General features: G+C 37.5%; 1 protein-coding gene across 4 annotated transcripts in view; it reads right to left on the bottom strand.

The window, feature by feature from the left end:
- The window catches only part of CHN1 (chimerin 1), a 175,455-nt gene that overhangs the window by 67,073 nt on the left and 89,099 nt on the right, over positions 1-19,283 (bottom strand). The window contains exon 1 of one of the 4 annotated variants that reach the window (XM_030851524.2): positions 18,063-18,086. The exons of the other annotated variants lie outside the window; for them this stretch is intronic. Coding sequence (XP_030707384.1) covers positions 18,063-18,071 — 9 coding nt within the window. The 5' untranslated portion in view covers positions 18,072-18,086. Of the gene's footprint in view, positions 1-18,062; positions 18,087-19,283 lie in introns of those variants that run through there. 4 annotated transcript variants of the gene reach the window in all.

The raw sequence follows: 19,283 nt of genomic DNA, 5'->3' as shown, positions 1-19,283 counted from the left end.
CATTGTTATTGGTTTCCCTACTTCTGAGAGATACCATGAAAAATGGTAAAGTTGAATTGTGTTAAAAAGCTGAGAGGGTTTTTTGTTTGTTTATTTTTCATTTTTCCTCTAAATCATAATAAACTCTCTTCAGTAAGTTTTACATATAGTCTCTGGAGTACTGATTTGAAAGACACTTCAACTGCCTTCAAAATCTTGTTTATTTAGGAGATGACTGTCAACTCAGAGGTCTTTTGTCAGTTTCAAAGAGCTAAGTAAGCTTCAACTTTGACAATAAAATGCTAATAAGCACTCTGAAGACTGAAATGATGAAAACCTGAAGATGTCAACCTAAATTTAAGTCAACTATTGAAAATGTATTAAGTGTGCTGACATCTTAAATATAATTAATTTATATTATTATAAATATGTTTTATATTCTATACATATAATACAAGCATATATATGCTTTATTATATTATAAATCTTAGTTACCATTATATATCATTAATACTCCGATAAATTATGTTAATCGTTTAATATGGTTCCATTGTAAAAACTTTAAAGAAATTAATCCAGATCTCATTCTATTAAGTGTACTGCGATTTAAAATACACATGCTCAAGTCCATTCTCTACGTCTGCGTCTTTATTCCTGTCCTGCCCCTAGGCATGGGGACAGGAGGACATGGTTGGGGGAAGGGTAAAATGGGATGAAGTGAGAGAGTGGCATGGACATATATACACCTCCAAATGTAAAATAGATAGCTAGTGGGAAGCAGCTGCATAGCACAGGGAGATCAGCTCGGTGCTTTGTGACCACCTAGAGGGGTGGAATAAGGGAGGGTGGGAGGGAGATGCAAGGGGGAGGGGATATGGGGATGTATGTATATGTATAGCTGATTCACTTTGTGATACAGTAGAAACTAACACCATCGTAAAGCAATTATACTCCAATAAAGATGTTAAAAAATAAAATAAAATTATTATTCACCCACATAAAAAAATAAATAAAATAAAATACACATGCTGTGGGGCTGTCTGGTGGCACAGTGGTTAAGAAGCCGCCTGCCAGTGCAAGGGACACGGGTTCGAGCCCTGGTCTGGAAAGATCCCACATGCTGCGGAGCAACTAAGCCCGTGCGCCACAACTGCTGAGCCCATGTGCCACAACTACCAAAGTCCATGCGCCTAGAGCCTGTTTTCCGCAACGAGAGGCCATCGCAATAAGAAGCCCATGCACCGTGACAAAGAGTAGCCCTTACTTGCCACAACTAAAGAAAGCCCATGCGTGGCAAGGAAGACCCAATGCAGCCAAAAATAAATAAACAAATAAATTTTTATAAAGAAGCCTACAGATTAAAAAGAAAGAAAGAAAGAAAGAAAATATACATGCTAAATTATTGGCAGCTTTGCACATTTATGTATAATTTACACCATCGCATAAGTATAAATCCTTTCTTATTTGTGTTGTTGTTGTCCCTATGAAAGGAACAAGACTATTTGGATTTGTACACTTCTGTGGTACTTAAAGAAGAGAGGGTAGCATTTGATACAAGCAACCATTAGAGAACTAAGCTACATTATAGGAAAAGATAGTTTGTTTTAGTTTTTTAAATTTAAAATTTGAACATAGGCTTTCTTATTCTGTAATCTGGAAACTTCTTTTAATATTTGATAAGGGTTTATTTTAAACACTGAACATAAGAGTTGCAGTTCTAGAGTGGCATGCCTCAATGGGTGAAGGGCCCATCTGAACTATGCTGCAACTTCCTTTGGACAGATTCCAGGATGTTTTAACTTCTCTCTTTTGAGTAAGCCAATTACTCAAAATACAGTGATCCACTTAGTCTAAATACTAACACAGTCCAGTGTTCAGTCTCCACAATGACACCAAAGGGCATCTTGTGGAAGGGTCTGGTTGTCCTCCGTGATTTCATATTTAAAAATAAAGGATGCACTATTAAAACACACCCATAGAATCCCTTGATAACTCACCATAAACCTATCATCCCCAAAGATACCCATGTTACTATAATACCTACTCTCAAAAGGATTGTTACAAAGATTAAAGGAGATAATCCGGTAAAGTACTTAGCTGACTTTCTCACATAAAGAGGCTCAATAAATGTTAGTTACTACTGTTATTATTCTTAGTTTTACAACTTTTAGAGGATCCATACTGAGGAGCAAGAGGAGACCTTTAATTTCCTGAGGCTAAAAAAAATTATATGACCAGCTCAAAGACTTAAAATCCTAGTCAGCAGCAGAGTCAAGCCTATACTTAAATGTGCATGTTTAAACTTAAAAGCTTTTGCACAGCAAAGGAAACCATAAACAAAATGAAAAGAAAACCCTCAGAATGGGATAAAATGTTTGCAAATGATGTGACCAACAAGGGATTAAATCCGAAATACACAAACAGCTCATGCAGAAAAAAAACAAACAACCCAGGCCTTCCACTGCCATCTTGAGCTGCAGTGTCAGGGCAGCGCTTCTGCACAGGGCTCGACCCACCGAGCTGAGGTGGCAGGGCAGCCATTTCTCACTAGGCACTCTAATGTGAACTGCTGGGTGCGAGGCCTCTGCATGAGGTACCCTGTGAACAAGTGAAACTAGACAAAGCACAAAGGAAAAGAAAAAAAACCAAGTTGAAAACCCTCTGAAAAAATGCCTATGTACCTCTAGCTCTTGAGGCCGTTGGTGTCTTCAGTGGAGTTTCCTATTGTAGGGGGACCTTCAAGATGGCGGAGGGGTAAGACATCACCTTCCTCCCCATAAATACATCAAAAATACATCTACATGTGGAACAACTCCTGCAGAAGACCTACTGAATGCTGGCAGAAGACCTCAGACTTCCCAAAAGGCAAGAAAATCCCCACGGACCTGGCCATGTGGCTGACAGGGTCTTGGTGCTCCGGCCTAGTGTCAGGCCTGAGCCTCCAAAGTGGAAGAGCCTAGTTCAGGACACTGAACTACCAGAGACCTCCTAGCCCCACATAATATCAATCGGCGAAAGCTCTCCCAGAGATCTGCGTCACAACACTAAGACACAGCTCCACACAACGGCCAACAAACTCCAGTGCTGGACGCGCTATGCCAAATAACTAGCAAGACAGGAACACAACCCCACCTATTAGCAGAGTGGCTGCCTAAAATCAGACTAAGTTCACAGACTCCCCAAAACACACTGCTGGACACGGTCCTGCCCACCAGAAAGACAAGATCAAGCCCCAACCACCAGAACACAGGCACCAGTCCCCACCACCAGGAAGCCTACACTAGCCACTGAACCAACCTCATCCACTGGGGGCAGACACCAAAAACAATGGGAATTACGAACCTGTGAAAAAGAGACCCCAAACACAGTAAGTTAAACAAAATGAGAAGACAGAAATATGTGTCAGATGAAGGAGCAAGGTAAAAACCCACCAGACCAAACAAATGAAGAGGAAATAGTCAGTCTACCTGGAAAAGAATTCAGAGTAATGATAGTAAAGATGATCCAAAATCTTGGAAATAGAATGGAGAAAATATAAGAAACAATTAACGAGGACCTACAAGAACTGAAGAGTGAACAAACAATGATGAACAACACAATAAATGAAATTTAAAATTCTCTAGAAGGAATCAGTAGCAGAATAACTGAGGCAGAAGAATAGAAAAGTGACCTGGAAGATAAAATAGTGGAAATAACTACCACAGAGAAGAATAAAGAAAAAAGAATGAAAAGAATTGAGGACAGTCTCAGAGACCTCTGGGACAACATTAAACGCACCAACATTCAAATCACAGGGGTCCCAGAAGAAGAGAAAAAGAAAGGGTCTGAGAAAATATTTAAAGAGATTATAGTTGAAAACTTCCCTAATATGGGAAAGGAAGTAGTCAAGTCCAGGAAGCACAGAGACTCCCATACAGGATAAATCCAAGGAGAATCACGCAAAGACACATATTAATCAAACTATCAAAAATTAAATACAAAGAAAAAATATTAAACGCAGCAAGGGAAAAGCAACAAATAACATATAAGGGAATCCCCAAAATGTTAACAGCTGATGTTTCAGCAGAAACTCTGCAAGCCAGAAGGGAGAGGCAGGACATATTGAAAGTGATGAAAGGGAAAAACCTACAACCAAGATTACTCTACCCAGCAAGGATCTCATTCAGATTTGACAGAGAAATTAAAACATTTACAGACAAGCAAAAGCTAAGAGAATTCAGCACACCAAACCAGCTTTACAACAAACGCGAAAGGAACTTCTCTAACTGGGAAACACAAGTGAAGAAAAGGACCTACAAAAACAAACCCAAAACAATTAAGAAAATGGTAATAGGAACATACATATCAATAATTTCCTTAAATGTAAACGGATTAAATGCTCCAACCAAAGGACACAGACTGGCTGAATGGATACGAAAACAAGACCTGTATGTATGCTGTCTACAAAAGACCCACTTCAGATCTTGGGACACATACAGACTGAAAGGGAGTGGATGAAAAAAGATACTCCATGCAAGTGGAAATCAAAAGAAAGCTGGAGTAGCAATTCTCATATTAGACATTAAAATAAAGACTATTACAAGAGACAAAAAAGGACACTACATAACGATCAAGGGATCAATCCAAGAAGAAGATATAACAATTGTAAATATTTATGCACCCAACACAGGAGCACCTCAATACATAAGGCAAATGCTAACAGCCTTAAAAGGGGAAATTGACAGTAACACAATAATAGTAGGGGACTTTAACACTCCACTTACACCAATGGACAGATCATCCAAAATGAAAATAAAAAAGGAAACACAAGCATTAAATGATACATCAAACAAGATGGACTTAATTGATATTTATAGCACACTCCATCCAAAAACGACAGAATACACTTTCTTCTCAAGTGCTCACAGAACACTCTCCGGGATAGATCATATCTTGGGTCACAAATCAAGCCTTGCTAAATTTAAGAAAACTGAAATCATATCAAGTATCTTTTCCAACCACAATGCTATGAGACTAGATGTCAATTACAGGAAAAAACCTGTAAAAAATACAAACACATGGAGGCTAAACAATACACTACTAAATAACCAAGAGATCACTGAAGAAATCAAAGAGGAAATCAAAAAATACCTAGAAACAAATCACAATGAAAACACAACAAGCCAAAACCTATGGGATGCAGCAAAAGCAGTTCTAAGAGGGAAGTTTATAGCAATACAACCCTACCTCAAGAAACAAGAAACATCTCAAATAAACAACCTAACCTTACATCTAAAGCAATTAGAGAAAGAAGAAAAAACCCCCAAAGTTCACAGAAGGAAGGAAATCATAAAGATCAGATCAGAAATAAATGAAAAAGAAATGAAGGAAACAACAGCAAAGATCAATAAAACTAAAAGCTGGTTCTTTGAGAAGAGAAACAAAATTGATAAACCATTAGCCATACTCCTCAAGAAAAGAAGGGAGAAGATTCAAATTAATAGAATAGGAAATGAAAAAGAAGAAGAACAACTGACATTGCAGAAATACAAAGGATCATGAGAGATTACTACAAGCAACTATATGCTAATAAAATGGACAACCTGGAAGAAATGGACAAATTCTTAGAAAAGCACAACCTTCAAGACTGAACCAGGAAGAAACAGAAAATATAAGCAGACCAATCACAAGCACTGAAATTGAAACTGATTAAAAATCAGTTTAATCAGTGATTAAAAATCTTCCAACAAACAAAAGCTGAGGACCAGATGGCTTCACAGGTGAATTCTATCAAACATTTAGAGAAGAGCTAACACCTATCCTTTTCAAACTCTTCCAAAATATAGCAGAGAGAGGAACACCCCCAAACTCATTCTACAAGGCCACCATCACCCTGATACCAAAACCAGACAAAGATGTCACAAAAAAAGAAAACTACAGACCAATATTACTGATGAACATAGATGCAAAAATCGTCAACAAATACTAGCAAACAGAATCCAACAGCACATTAAAAGGATCATACACCATGATCAAGTGGGGTTTATCCCAGGAATGCAAGGAACTTCTGTATATGCAAGTCAATCAATGTGATACACCATATTAACAAACTGAAGAATAAAAACCGTGTGATAATCTCAATAGATGCAGAAAAAACTTTCGACAAAATTCAACAAAACTCTCCAGAAAGTAGGCATAGAGTGAACCTCTACATAATAAAGGCCATATATGACAAACCCACAGCCAACATCGTTCTCAATGGTGAAAAACTGAAACCATTTCCTCTAAGATCAGGAACAAGACACGGTTGCCCACTCTCACCATTATTATTCAATGTAGTTTTGGAAATTTTAGCCATGGCAATCAGAGAAGAAAAAGAAACAATAGGAATCCAAATTGGAAAAGAAGAAGTAAGACTGTCACTGTTTGCAGATGACATGATACTATACATAGAGAATCCTAAAGATGCTACCAGAAAACAACTACAGCTAATCAATGAATTTGGTAAAGTAGCAGGATACAAAATTAATGCACAGAAATCTCTTGCATTCCTATACACTAATGACAAAAAAATCTGATAGAGAAATTAAGGAAACACTCCCATTTACCACTGCAACAAAAATAATAAAATACCTAGGAATAAACCTTCCTAAGGAGACAAACTATAAGACACTGATGAAAGAAATTAAAGATGATACAAACAGGTGGAGAGATATACCATGTTCTTGGATTGGAAGAATCAACATTGTGAAAACGACTATATTACCCAAAGCAATCTACAGATTCAGTGCAATCCCTATCAAACTACCAATGGCATTTTTCACAGAACTAGGACAAAAAATTTCACAATTTGTATGGAAACACAAAAGACCCCGAATAGCCAAAGCAATCTTGAGAAAGAAAAACGGAGAAATATGTGTCAGATATATATTCCGTGACTTGAGACTATACTATATAGTCTATATAATAATCTATATAGTCTACTATAATATATATATATATTCCGTGACTTGAGACTATACTACAAAGCTACAGTAATCAAGACAGTATGGTACTGGCACAAAAACAGAAATATCGATTAATGGAACAAGATAACAAGCCCAGAGATAAACCCATGCACATATGGTCACCTTATCTTTGATAAAGGAGGCAAGAGTATAAAATGGAGAAAAGACAGCCTCTTCAATAAGTGGTGCTGGGAAAACTGGACTGCTCCATGTAAAAGAATGAAATTACAACAGTTCCTAACACCATACACAAAAATAAACTCAAAATGCATTCAAGACTCAAATGTAAGGCCAGACAATACAAAACTCTTAGAAGAAAACAAAGGCAGAACACTCTATGACATAAATCACAGCAAGATCCTTTTTGACCCACCTCCTAGAGAAATGGAAATAAACCCCAAAATAAACAAATGGGACCTAATGAAACTTAAAAGCTTTTTCACAGCAAAGGAAACCATAAACTAGACAAAAAGATAGCCCTCAGAATGGTAGAAAAGATTTACAAACGAAGCAACTGACAAAGGATTAATCTCCAAAATATACAAGCAGTTCATGCAGCTCAATATCAAAAAAACCCCAAACAACCCAATACAAAAATGAGTAGAGGACCTAAATAGACATTTCTTGAAAGAAGATATACAGATTGCCAACAAACACATGAAAGGATGCTCAACATCACTAATCATTAGAGAAATGCAAATCAAAACTACAATGATGTATCATCTCACACCATTCAGAATGGCCATCATCAAAAAAAAAAAAATACAGACAATAAATTCTGGAGAGGGTGTCGAGAAAAGGGAACCCTCTTGCACTGTTAGTGGGTATGTAAACTGATACAGCCACTATGGCGAACAGCATGGAGGTTCCTTAAAAAACGAAAAATAGAACTACCATATGACCCAGCAATCCCACTACTGGGCATATACCCTGAGAAAACCATAATTCAAAAAGATACATGCACCACAATGCTCATTGCAGCTCTATTTACAATAGCCAGGACATGGAAGCAACCTAAGTGTCCACTGACAGATGAATGGATAAAGAAGATGTGGCACATATATACAATGGAATATTACTCAGCCATAAAGAGAAACGAAATTGAACTATTTGTAGTGAGGTGGATGGACTTAGAGTCTGTCATACAGAGTGAAGTAAGTCAGAAAAACAAACACCGCATGCTAACACATATATATGGAATAAAAAAAACACAAACGGTTCTGATGAACCTAGGGGCAGTAATAAAGACGCAGACATAGAGAATGGACTTGAGGACCGGGAGCGGGAAGGGTAAGCTGGACGAAGTGAGAGAATAGCAGTGACATATATACACTACCAAATGTAAAATAGATAGCTAGTGGGAAGCAGCTAAATAGCACAGGGAGATCAGCTCTGTGCTTTGTGACCACCTAGAGGGGTGGGATAGGGAGGGTGGGAGGGAGACGCAAGAGGGAGGGCATATGGGGATATATGTATACATATAGCTGATTCACTTTGTTATACAGCAGAAACTAACGCAACATTGAAAAGCAATTATACTCCAATAAAGATGTTAAAAAAAAAAACAAATAACCCAATAGACAAATTTGCAGATCTAAATAGACATTTCTCCAAAGAAGACATACAGATGGCCAAAACGCACGTGAAAAGATGCTCAACATTGATAATTATTAGAGAAATGCAAATCAAAACTACAATGAGGTATCACCTCACACCAGTCAGAATGTCCATAATCAAAAAGTCTACAAACAATAAATCCTGGAGAGGGTGTGGAGAAAAGGGAACCCTCCTACACTGTTGGTGGGAATGTAAATTGGTACAGCCACTATGGAGAACAGTATGGAGGTTCCTTAAAAAACTAAAAATAGAGTTACCATATGACCCAGCAATCCCACTTCTGGGCATATATCCACAGAAAACCATACTTTTAAAAGATACACATACCCTAATGTTCATTACAGCACTATTTACAATAGCCAAGACATGGAAGCAACGTAAATGTCCATCAACAGATGAATGGATAAAGAAGATGTGGTATACACACACACACACACACACACACACACACAAATGGAGTATTACTCAGCCATAAAAAATGAAACAATGCCATTTGCAGCAACATGGATGGACCTAGAGGTTATCATACCTAGTGAAGTCAGTCAGACAGAGAAAGACAAATATTATGATGTCACTTGTATGTGGAATCTAAAAAATGATACAAATGAACTGATTTACAAACCAGAAATAGACTCACAGACTTAGAAAACAAACATGGTTACCAAAGGGTCAAGATGGGGGTAGGAATAAATTAGGAGGTTGGTATTAACATATGCACACTACTATATATAAAATAGATACTCAAGAAGGACCTAGTGTATAGCACAGCAAACTCTATTCAATACTCTGTAATAAACTATATGGGAAAAGAATCTGAAAAAGCATAGATATATGTGTATGTATAACTAAATCACTTTGCTGTACACCTGAAACTAACACAACATTGTAAATCAACCATACTATAATATAAAATAAAAATTTTTCAAAATCTGCATGTTTTCAGTCTGTTCTACTTCTTAAATAATAAGTTCTCAGAAGTACAGAATCTTAAGTCTGAGAAACCTCTTGAGGGTTAACGAAAATTTATGGGTGACAGCTAGAAGGGACCTGAATGACACATGTGAAGCTGAGTCCTTCATTTCACAACTGAGGCTCAGAGAGGTTGATGACATGCTGAAAGTGCATCACTACTTAAAGTCAGAAGATGAGGATCCTGATCTTTCCCAAGGAGATGCCCAATTAAAAAAAATTGTTTTGGGGGTGTGTGTGGGAATGACTGAATAAATAGGAGACAACATGTGATAATCAAAGCTCCTTCTGAAGTGCTTTTATTTGAGAAGTAAAGGTGGATCTTTGTGGAAAACAAATCTCAAAAAATAAGGAATTAAGAGAGAAAGGGAGTAGCCTAAAGAGAGCATTTGAACTAGATGCTGTGGACTGCTCCAAAGGAATGACCAAACACTAGCCCAGAGGGGTACAGAATTTCTTTTATGGGTTAAGACCAGATCAAATGTTAAAGATCCATTATTATTTACGCATTCTGTCCTAGAGCAAAAAAATTAATTTAGCTTAAAAGTTTAGAATATTTCTGTATGAAACTCAAAGTGAAAGATTAAAATCCTTTGTTTACAATCCAATATCACTATGAATTTAAAAATATGAAAAAAAAAATCAGCCCCTTTGCAATAACTATGAACCCTGTTCCAAATAAAAGTATCTGTCATAATCGTTAATTAGGCAAACGCATTTTGGTGAGGGGGCTTTATCTAAAAGAAAACAATGGAAATTTACTATTCACACTGAAATAAGTGGTAATTAGAATGTTACCTCCACAAGATAGCAAAATATTTCTGGTTTAAATAATAATTCCAACTAAGTCCCTCTGTGTACGCTGCAGATGGAACTTATGGAAATCCTTTCCTCTCAAAAAGCTTTGTTAATTTAGAACTGAGTAACTGTAAATGATAAACAAGTTTGGTGTGCGCTCTCGCTTGCTCTCTCACGCGCGCACGCACGCGCGCGCGCGCACACGCGCACACACACACACACACACACATACTCTAGAAGGATAAACAGCAGAATATTATTGGTTATGTTATCCGTCAATAGTAGGATTTGGTGGGATTTTTATGTTCTTATTGTTTTCCACTGTTTTCTCATTCACTCACATTCCAATAGGCTTTTTTGAGGGAGACAGGAGAAAAGTTATAACCATTTCTCCAGGAATTTTATACGACCCATAGTCCTCCCATGGGAGCTTGTTACACAGAGAATGTCCCTCTTCACCTGGGACTGGGCAGAGAACTCTGGTCTACAGGATTCCTGAGTGGCTTGCACCTGCATGCTTTCAAGGATTACCGGGAGAGAAATATAAATGCTTTAGTGGTCTCAATGAAGCTGAAAAAAAAATGCTTTAGTGGTGTTCCACAGGGAATTCTGGAATCATATCATTGCCACAAAGAATGCCTTTTTCCCTTGGAGTAGACTGGGAGGATGAAGCAGAAATGGTAGTTTTTCTCATTGTGATACCTGGTACCATGTAGTAACAGTTCACATTCAGAGAGCAGGGGACACCCTTCTTTTCCATCAACTTGACCGTGACTAACACCCTGCCATGGGACCTAGCCCAGGTCAGAGAGGAATGGCAAGGAGAACAGCCAGTGATTAAAGGAGGGCTGACTGAGTTCTTCTGGCTCAGGTCCAAGACCCCAGCAGATCTCTCTCCCTGCACCTAAGAACCCTCTTTCATTGTGCACCCAAATTTATTAAAGTCCTTAATACAGATTAAAAAGTGAAGAGTCCAGTGATAGGGCTTAACTTCAACAAGTTATAGTATTTTGCGAGCACTACTACATACCAACAATTCCTTTGTTGCTCATATTTCCCTAAAAATACATGACCTGAGAAATTTTACATCTAAAATCAGGGATAATGAAGATAGGTATTTAAAGATATTAAGATGATGTGTTTATAATAAATAAAAAGAAAAAAGATGGAGGTCAGAAGTGCTATAAATATAGAAAGTTAAAACATTAAATAGGATGTCACCTGTCATATCAACCATTAAACAAATTTCTTGTCAGATGGAAATCTAATCAGTAGTTGCCTTAGGCAGGGGGTAAGAGGTGGGATTTTCTACAAAGGGGCACTAGGGAACTTTCTGGAGTAATGAAATGTTTTATATTTGATTGTACGCGGTGGTTACACAGGTGCATACATTTGTCAAAGCTCATCAAACTGTACATGTAACTGTATACATTTTACTGTATGTAAATTATACTCAATAAATTTCACTTATAAAGAATTCTCGGAAAACAAACCTATAAACAGGTATGGGCTAATTTGTAGAGTTTTCCCCGCTATACAGAAAAACAGAACTTTCTCAAGGGATAGGGCACCAGTTTCTTCCTTACTATGAACTTGGGCAGCAGCCCAAAATCATTCTAAAGTTATGAAGCAAACTATATCCACAATCAGGGATCTCTTCCTGCTGAGTGGGCAAAAGGAAGGGAGGTGTAAATCTCTTAACAACGTGCTAAACAATCTGCAGCTTATATAAAAGCTTCTGCTTTTGGAGGGAAATTTTACAGCAAAGGTGAACTTTTATCAAACACTGCTGGTAAGTAAGTATAGTAACTTAGAAATTATCAAGGAAAATGTTTAAGCTGTATGAGATGTAAAATTTAATAATATAAAATAGGTCATCAGCAAACCTACAGCATCAGTGGATTTTCACTGGATGGTTTCAGAAGCTAAGGAAATAGAGGATAACAGGGCTGATTCATTCAAGTTACTGAACAAACCACAGTGAAAATAACGTAGCAGCACTAAACTTAAAAGGAGACATATAAATAAGGGTACAAATAGTAGCCACTAGAGATGTCTATAATTTCTTACTGAAAGAATCTAATTATTGCAATATAAAGTTCAGGTTTGAGCATTTTTGACCAGTTATAGTAACTTGAAGGAAACCCAAGAAGAGTTCAGGACTAACTTATGAGGCCAGATAAAACCATTAAGTTGGGCTTCCCTGGTGGCACATTGGTTGAGAGTCCGCCTGCTGATGCAGGGGACACGGGTTCGTGCCCCGGTCCGGGAGGATCCCACATGCCGTGGAGCGGCTGGGCCCGTGAGCCATGGCCGCTGAGCCTGCGCGTCCGGAGCCTGTGCTCCGTAACAGGAGAAGCCACAACAGTGAGAGGCCCGCGTACCGCAAAAAAAAAAGAAAAAAAAATACCATTAAGTTTTCATAACTTACAAAAAGGCTCAGGGCATGGCTTTGACTTATCAGTCTCTGAGAGATCTAAATATTAGGGGGAAAGAGAAATGACTCCAAATATAAGGGGGAAATATGGAGCAAAAAGCAGAAGATGAAAATTATAGGTCCAAGTCATTAAGCATAAGATCTAATGTAAGGATTTACTAAAACTAGAGAGCTGATTCTTTTAGAATTGCCCACAAAGTTAGTTTGTGAGCAACATGGAAGGCCAGATTATTGCTTGATAGTCTCTACTTGCTTGGGACCCCAAAATGCTATTACCATCATAAAGCCACTAGAGTTTATTTCTGTTTCACAAAGTTAATGGACGGGGATCTTGCCATCAATTATTTTCCCACCAAAATGCTAAAGGCTCTGAAATAGCAACTATGAAAGAATTTCTAACAGCTTCCTTTTCCAACCCTCAAACCAGTAAATTAAGAGTTATTTATTTAATTGGCTCATATACAGAAATCTTCCAAAACTGCAGCTGGCTTGGAAAACTACGATTTGGTCTTCCGTTGGCTTGGTTCTTTGGAGCTGAGGAACTGATGTTTATCTTCCATCTTCCTCTTTCCATCTGGTTTTCCCTAATGGCTTTCAATTACTAATCCTTTCTGTGGGTGATAAGATGGAAGGACAGCTGAGATTCATGCAAACAATTTCCTGGGCCCCATTTGAGTCTTCATTAATCACTTCAAGTATGATTCTCTGATGGGGTCTAGGTTGTCCTGACACACGACTGACAATGTAAGTTTGGGGAGATGCCCTCTGCCACGTTGGCTTCTTTGAGCATATCCCTAAGGAGGTGCAGCTACCCACCACCCTTCACAAACTATTGCATATCACAAAGATAATTTCTCTGTAACTCAAATGGTATATCTGTGGAAAGAGGAATGGCCCTCCCTGCCTCACAGGGACATTCTAAAGATTCTTAGCTCTTAAAGGGAAAAATATAGAGTATCAAGTTGAATTAGTATACTTTTCTTTCTCAGTCTTAGGACTGAATTATATTAGGGCCTTGGATTTGGCTGAATTCATAAAATATAGTAATTTATTCATTTGTTCATTTAGTCAACAACTGTTTATGTAAAACTCAAGGTGCTGATTCAGAAGTGAAACAATATTGAGGGATTAAAGCCTTTGAAACCGGGGTAGATGCCAGAATGTCATATTAATTTCTGATTCATGATTCTGAAAAATTAGCATTCTTATCTACAAAAGTGTTTCCGGTGATCTGCTGGGCTATTATAGTAGCAAGCTCAAATCAGAGTAAGTCCAACTTAATATATGATGAACACCTGTAATATTACATAGATTATACAGGTGGCCTGCCTCTTGCTATCAGGATGTCTGTGTTAAATAGGGTAGAAACAATGAAAACATTAAAATATAAGCTCTTTGAGGCAGGGCTTAAATCTTGTACATCTTTTCTTACTTCCAGAGCCTGGCCTGTTTCCTTACAAGTAGGAGGTTGAATTAAATGCAATTAATTTTGACAGGAGATGACTTAGTTCATGGAAACCAAAGAAGAAATGGGGATGATATTCTGCTGTGCTCTTAACTTGCTTAAGTTCCAAGACAACTTTTGACTAACAGAATTTCTTTATATAGATAGCTCGTGAAAGACTACTTAGAAAATAAAGTGTGAAGACATTAAGGCAAAGAAGGAGAGGGTTTACCCAGCTGGAGTTAAGAAAATAAACAGACTTAGAAGTTAGGGGAGATTTGAGAGATCCTAACAGTCTCAACAAGGAGTGCAGGTTCAATAATAGTTCACTAACAGGAAGAGGACCAGAAGGCTTTACTTGTCTTACAATTAGGGGAAGTAGAGTTAAAATACTGGTCAATACTAAAATGTAAATATGACAGGCAAATAACATATTTTAGCCTTAAAAGTCATTAGCACATTATTGGGCAAAGACACATGCTTCTTAATTGGACACAATTAGAGGTATCACAGTCTTTGTTAAGAGAAACTCCACTTTTTGATGAAGCAAGTAGGAACCTTTTGATGTTATCTTGTGAACTCAGAGGGAAACTGAAGCACTGAAAAGACAGATCTTGAAGAGAAACCTGAATATGCTGTTTCTAGCGAAGGCGGGGGAACAGTACTGAGACCCATGAAGGGACATCTGGTTGGTGATCGCTCTGAGCCTAGAGTGCAATAATGCATCACATACAAGGAAGGCCACTTTACAAAATCTCATTAATACTCATAACCACCAGTGCAATGGAATCCATAGACCTTATTTTAGAGATGAGGCAAACTGAGACCCAGGGTGGTTAAGGGCTTGCTAAGAGCACACAGACTAATATGTACTTATGTACTGACCATGTAGGCTTTTCTTTTTTTTTAAACTGTATTTGATTTCTTAAGAAGGACAGTTACAGAGGAGGACAAACCCACTATTAGAAGTTCTGTATGGAAGTTGTAGTCTCCTCATAAATTACTAAATTGATTTTTTAATACAAATAAGTGAACTTGGGCACATCTAGCAGTTCTCTAAGGGCCTGTTCACCCTGAACAACCGATCCTAACCTTGAACAAGCCACAGAGGAGAGAGACTTGGGCATGTAAATCTGACGAAGGGCAAGAGGGATGGATGTGGATAAAGGCAGAGTTAAGGAGAACAAGCAGAGCACAGCTCGGGGAGGAACAAGGAAGGAGAAAAAAAAGGCCCAAAAGACTGGGAAAACACAAAATCCAGAAACCAAACACAGTTCTCTTCAGACTGCTTCATGCTACCCACTCCTCTGGTATTGTTATTTTTATAATGATTAAATTTAAGTATTTTTCTTGCTGATTTCTACATTGAGATGATACAGAAACAGAAAACGTGTTATATGTATTTTTAAGCAAAGTAAAAACATTTAGAAGAGTGGCTTTGTGGGAGACTAAGACAATTAGCAGACAGACAGCCCGTGCTCCTTTGACAGGGACGAAGACTCCTGTCATTTTATGGAGGTAACCAAAGAATTCCAGTAGTTATGGCAGTTTTTGGCAGGGCTTTCATTTCAACTTCAAGTTTCACAAGGCTTTTCAATACATACGCAGCCTGGCGATCCCCAAAGAAGTCTTTGATGAAGGAAATTTAAATGTACAGGAAACTCCTTAAGAATAAATTAATATGAAAATATGCCAAGAATTGCATTCACTCCAAACTTCCAGGTAAACAAAACATATATACACACACACACAGGCACACGTAGCTTATTTAGCTTGGTGAACTTCCATAAAACCAACAAGCTGATGTTGCCGCCCCTCGGCATCACAGGCCATTCTTACACGTGAGTCAGGTTTGGAGCTTGGAGGACTAAGTCTGAAAGTAAAGAGGTTTTGGCTAGAGTCAGAGTTCTGACTCACAGTATGGTTTCTGAAATGCAAATTATATATTTTATTTGACAGTTTATATTGCTAACAGTCACGTGAGACATTTTCAAAAGCATGGTTTTGGCAGATTTAAAGTTACGTTACTAATAAGTGTAAAATTATCATAAAACCATTGCATCCTGCCATAGGTCCAGTATCTGTTGAAGCAAGTGTACTATCTTCACTACTTGGAAGAAACTATTCAAATACAGTTCCAAGATAAATTTTTAAAAATTAACTAATAAAAGTTGGGCTCTTGGCCAATCTAGACTGCCAAAGGTAAGCTGTTCTAGAAGAGAAGGAAGTCTGGCTTTTCAACATGCTACAGCTTCATGAATAAAAAATATTTTCAAAAATGTTGAGAGACATTTAAACTTCCTAATTGACTGTAAAGCAATTATACTCCAAAAAGATGTTAAAAAAAAAAAGAGAGAGAGGGATATCAAAGAAGGAATTTCAACATCAGAGGGTATGCTTAAATTGCTTCTGAAACATGGTAACCGTGAAGGCCCCTTCCAACTCCATGATTCTTTGATTTATGATTAGGAATCACAACAAATTTTATGAGTAAACAAGAGAAGAATGTTTTGAAAAAAGCGTTCACACACACACACACACAAGTTTCTAATTGATATTGAAGCTGAAGAAGCAACTTTAACAGTTAATGAGAGGGACTTCCCTGGCGGTCCAGTGGTCAAGACTTCGCTTTCCAATGCAGGGTGTGAAGGTTCGATCACTGGTTGGGGAGCTAAGATACCATGCCTCGTGGCCAAAAAACCAAAACATAAAACAGAAGCAGCAATATTGTAACAAATTCAATAAGACTTTAAAAAAAATGGTCCACATCAAAAAAAAATCTTAAAAAAATAGTTAATGAGAAAAATGATACAGATAACTCTTGGAAAAAAATTTTTTCCCCACACAACAGGCCACCAGATTTCCTAGGGACAACGAAGAGTCTTCAGGATTCACTTTCTGTGGCAAAAAAACATTGTGGCCATAAAACCTGCCAACCTTCCACAAAAGCTCAGACACTCAACTTATACCTTAAGGACTGAAAAAAAAAATATGCGTAGAATTCTCATCCCTAGATTTTATAACAAGGAAAGACCTTAAGAGATCATCTGGTTCAAAATTTCCCAAAGTTGGTTTCGTGAAACATTATTTTCCCAAAATGTTCTGAATAGTGGCGAGGTGATTCAGATAAGTTTGGGAGCACTCTTGAGAGTCGTAATGTACATTAGGCATCAGCAAAGCTGAGAAGCCTACAGAAAAGAAATGGTTAAGTTTTTTTAAAAAAAACTTAATTTTTATCAAACCTATTTGAGCACAGAACCCTTTCTGCAGTAAGTATTTATTAAAATCCTGTAAAATTAATGTTTTGTAGAAACCCCTTGTCTTATATACAGAGGAAGTGAAGTCCAGACAGGCTAGGGGATTGTCCCAAGGTCATACACTTAGTAGATACGAAAAAACAGATCTCTCCTTTCTAGACCCCACCTCAGTGCTCTTCCTCGTGCTGTGTTCTCTCTCCTACAAAACCTGCATTCCCTGAAGGATCACAGACTATATAAACCAGACCTTGGATGTCATCTAGTCCAAAGCCCTCCTATTTAAAGGTGGGAAACAGTCTCCACAGAGAGACTGAAAAGTGACAGAGAAGGAAAAAAGAAAATGACACAGAAAAATCAATGCCTGTAGTAGAACCCAGCTCTTAATTCCAATGCTACTATCCTTTCCACAACAGCATACTAGCTCCTGGAAAGCCAACACTTTTTGCCTCTGAGGAAAAGGACTGATGAATGAGAGGGGATTTAGCTATGCAGGACCCAGTAAAATATTTATTAAATATTTTTAATAAATGTCAGTAGGTATCTTAAATCAGTTAAACATGATTGTCTTTACTTACAAATGTCATCCACTGTGACAGGGAATCAATGTTTCAAGCTGTTGAACAGGTCATCATCCCTGTCCTGTTGGATGACACCTGTAAATAAAATAAATCTAGTTTTGAGTGAGTAGATTTTAAGCCAACTAGATTTAAGATGCATGCAGTTTAAAGCAAAGAGTAGTTTTTAAGAGATGATTCTTAATCAAGGCTTGCTGAAGAGAAACACTTTCTGGGCTAGCTACTTCACTCTATGTCACTGGCCTTCAGCACAAAAAAATCCAGGTAATTTAACGGGTAATGTTGCCAGAATACATAGGGCATCATGGATCCCAGAGTTAAAAGCGTCCTCTAGGCACTAGCTACCTCAGTCTCTTGCCTCTGTGAATATTTATTTTCATTTTGTAGGAGGGACAACTAAGGCCCTGTGAGGTTAAATGACTAGCCCAATGTTAAATAGCTAAATGTCTGTAGCTTGAGTCCCTTAATGTACAAAAATGTATACAGAACACATTAGCAAAGGTTATCATTAGGCTGATCAAATTTGAAAGACTCACAGGTACGTATTTAAAACAATATTTCACAGATGTTAACTTAGAATATTCAAGGCACATCTTCATAACATATAATATCAGTATTAGGTATTTAAATATAAGCATTACTGAAAAATGCCATGAATGAAAAATAACCAAAAGTGAGAAAATGGGAACTAGAGTGAAAAGAACAATATTAAATACAGCATGCATTTAGGACTCTAAATTCTGTTTACTTCCAAAAAAGATGTGTAGTTCCTAACAACTTTAAGTGGATGAAAAACTATTTGCTACAGACTATAGTTTAAAATGTTGGTTTCTCTGCAGCCACAAAATGCCACTCTAAGTAAGATCTGCCAGAAACTAAAATTTGAAATGGACAATGAACATCTGAAATTTCCATTCTGTACCTAAATACTCCAAGATAATGGGAAGTATTTTAGGATGCTACCATGAGGTAATATGACTGTCACAGTAACATTACCACCAAACTCATATTGAGTGCTTACTTTGTGCCAAGCCCTCTTTGATTATTTTATACATACTATCTCATTCAGTCAATCCTCAGAAGTTGATTGTTATTACAATTTTACAAATAAGAACATTAAAGCACAGAGTCTCTGTAACTTGATGAAGTCACTCAACTGGTAAAATGATAGAATTTGAGCACAAATCTATTTGGTGACAGAATCAAGCTCAAATGACTATA

The sequence above is a fragment of the Globicephala melas genome, chromosome 7 (assembly GCF_963455315.2).
Source record: "Globicephala melas chromosome 7, mGloMel1.2, whole genome shotgun sequence".
Taxonomy (NCBI): Eukaryota; Metazoa; Chordata; class Mammalia; order Artiodactyla; family Delphinidae; genus Globicephala; species Globicephala melas.
The sequence above is the reverse complement of the archived record's forward strand: the minus strand, read 5'-3'. Positions and strand labels throughout refer to the sequence as shown.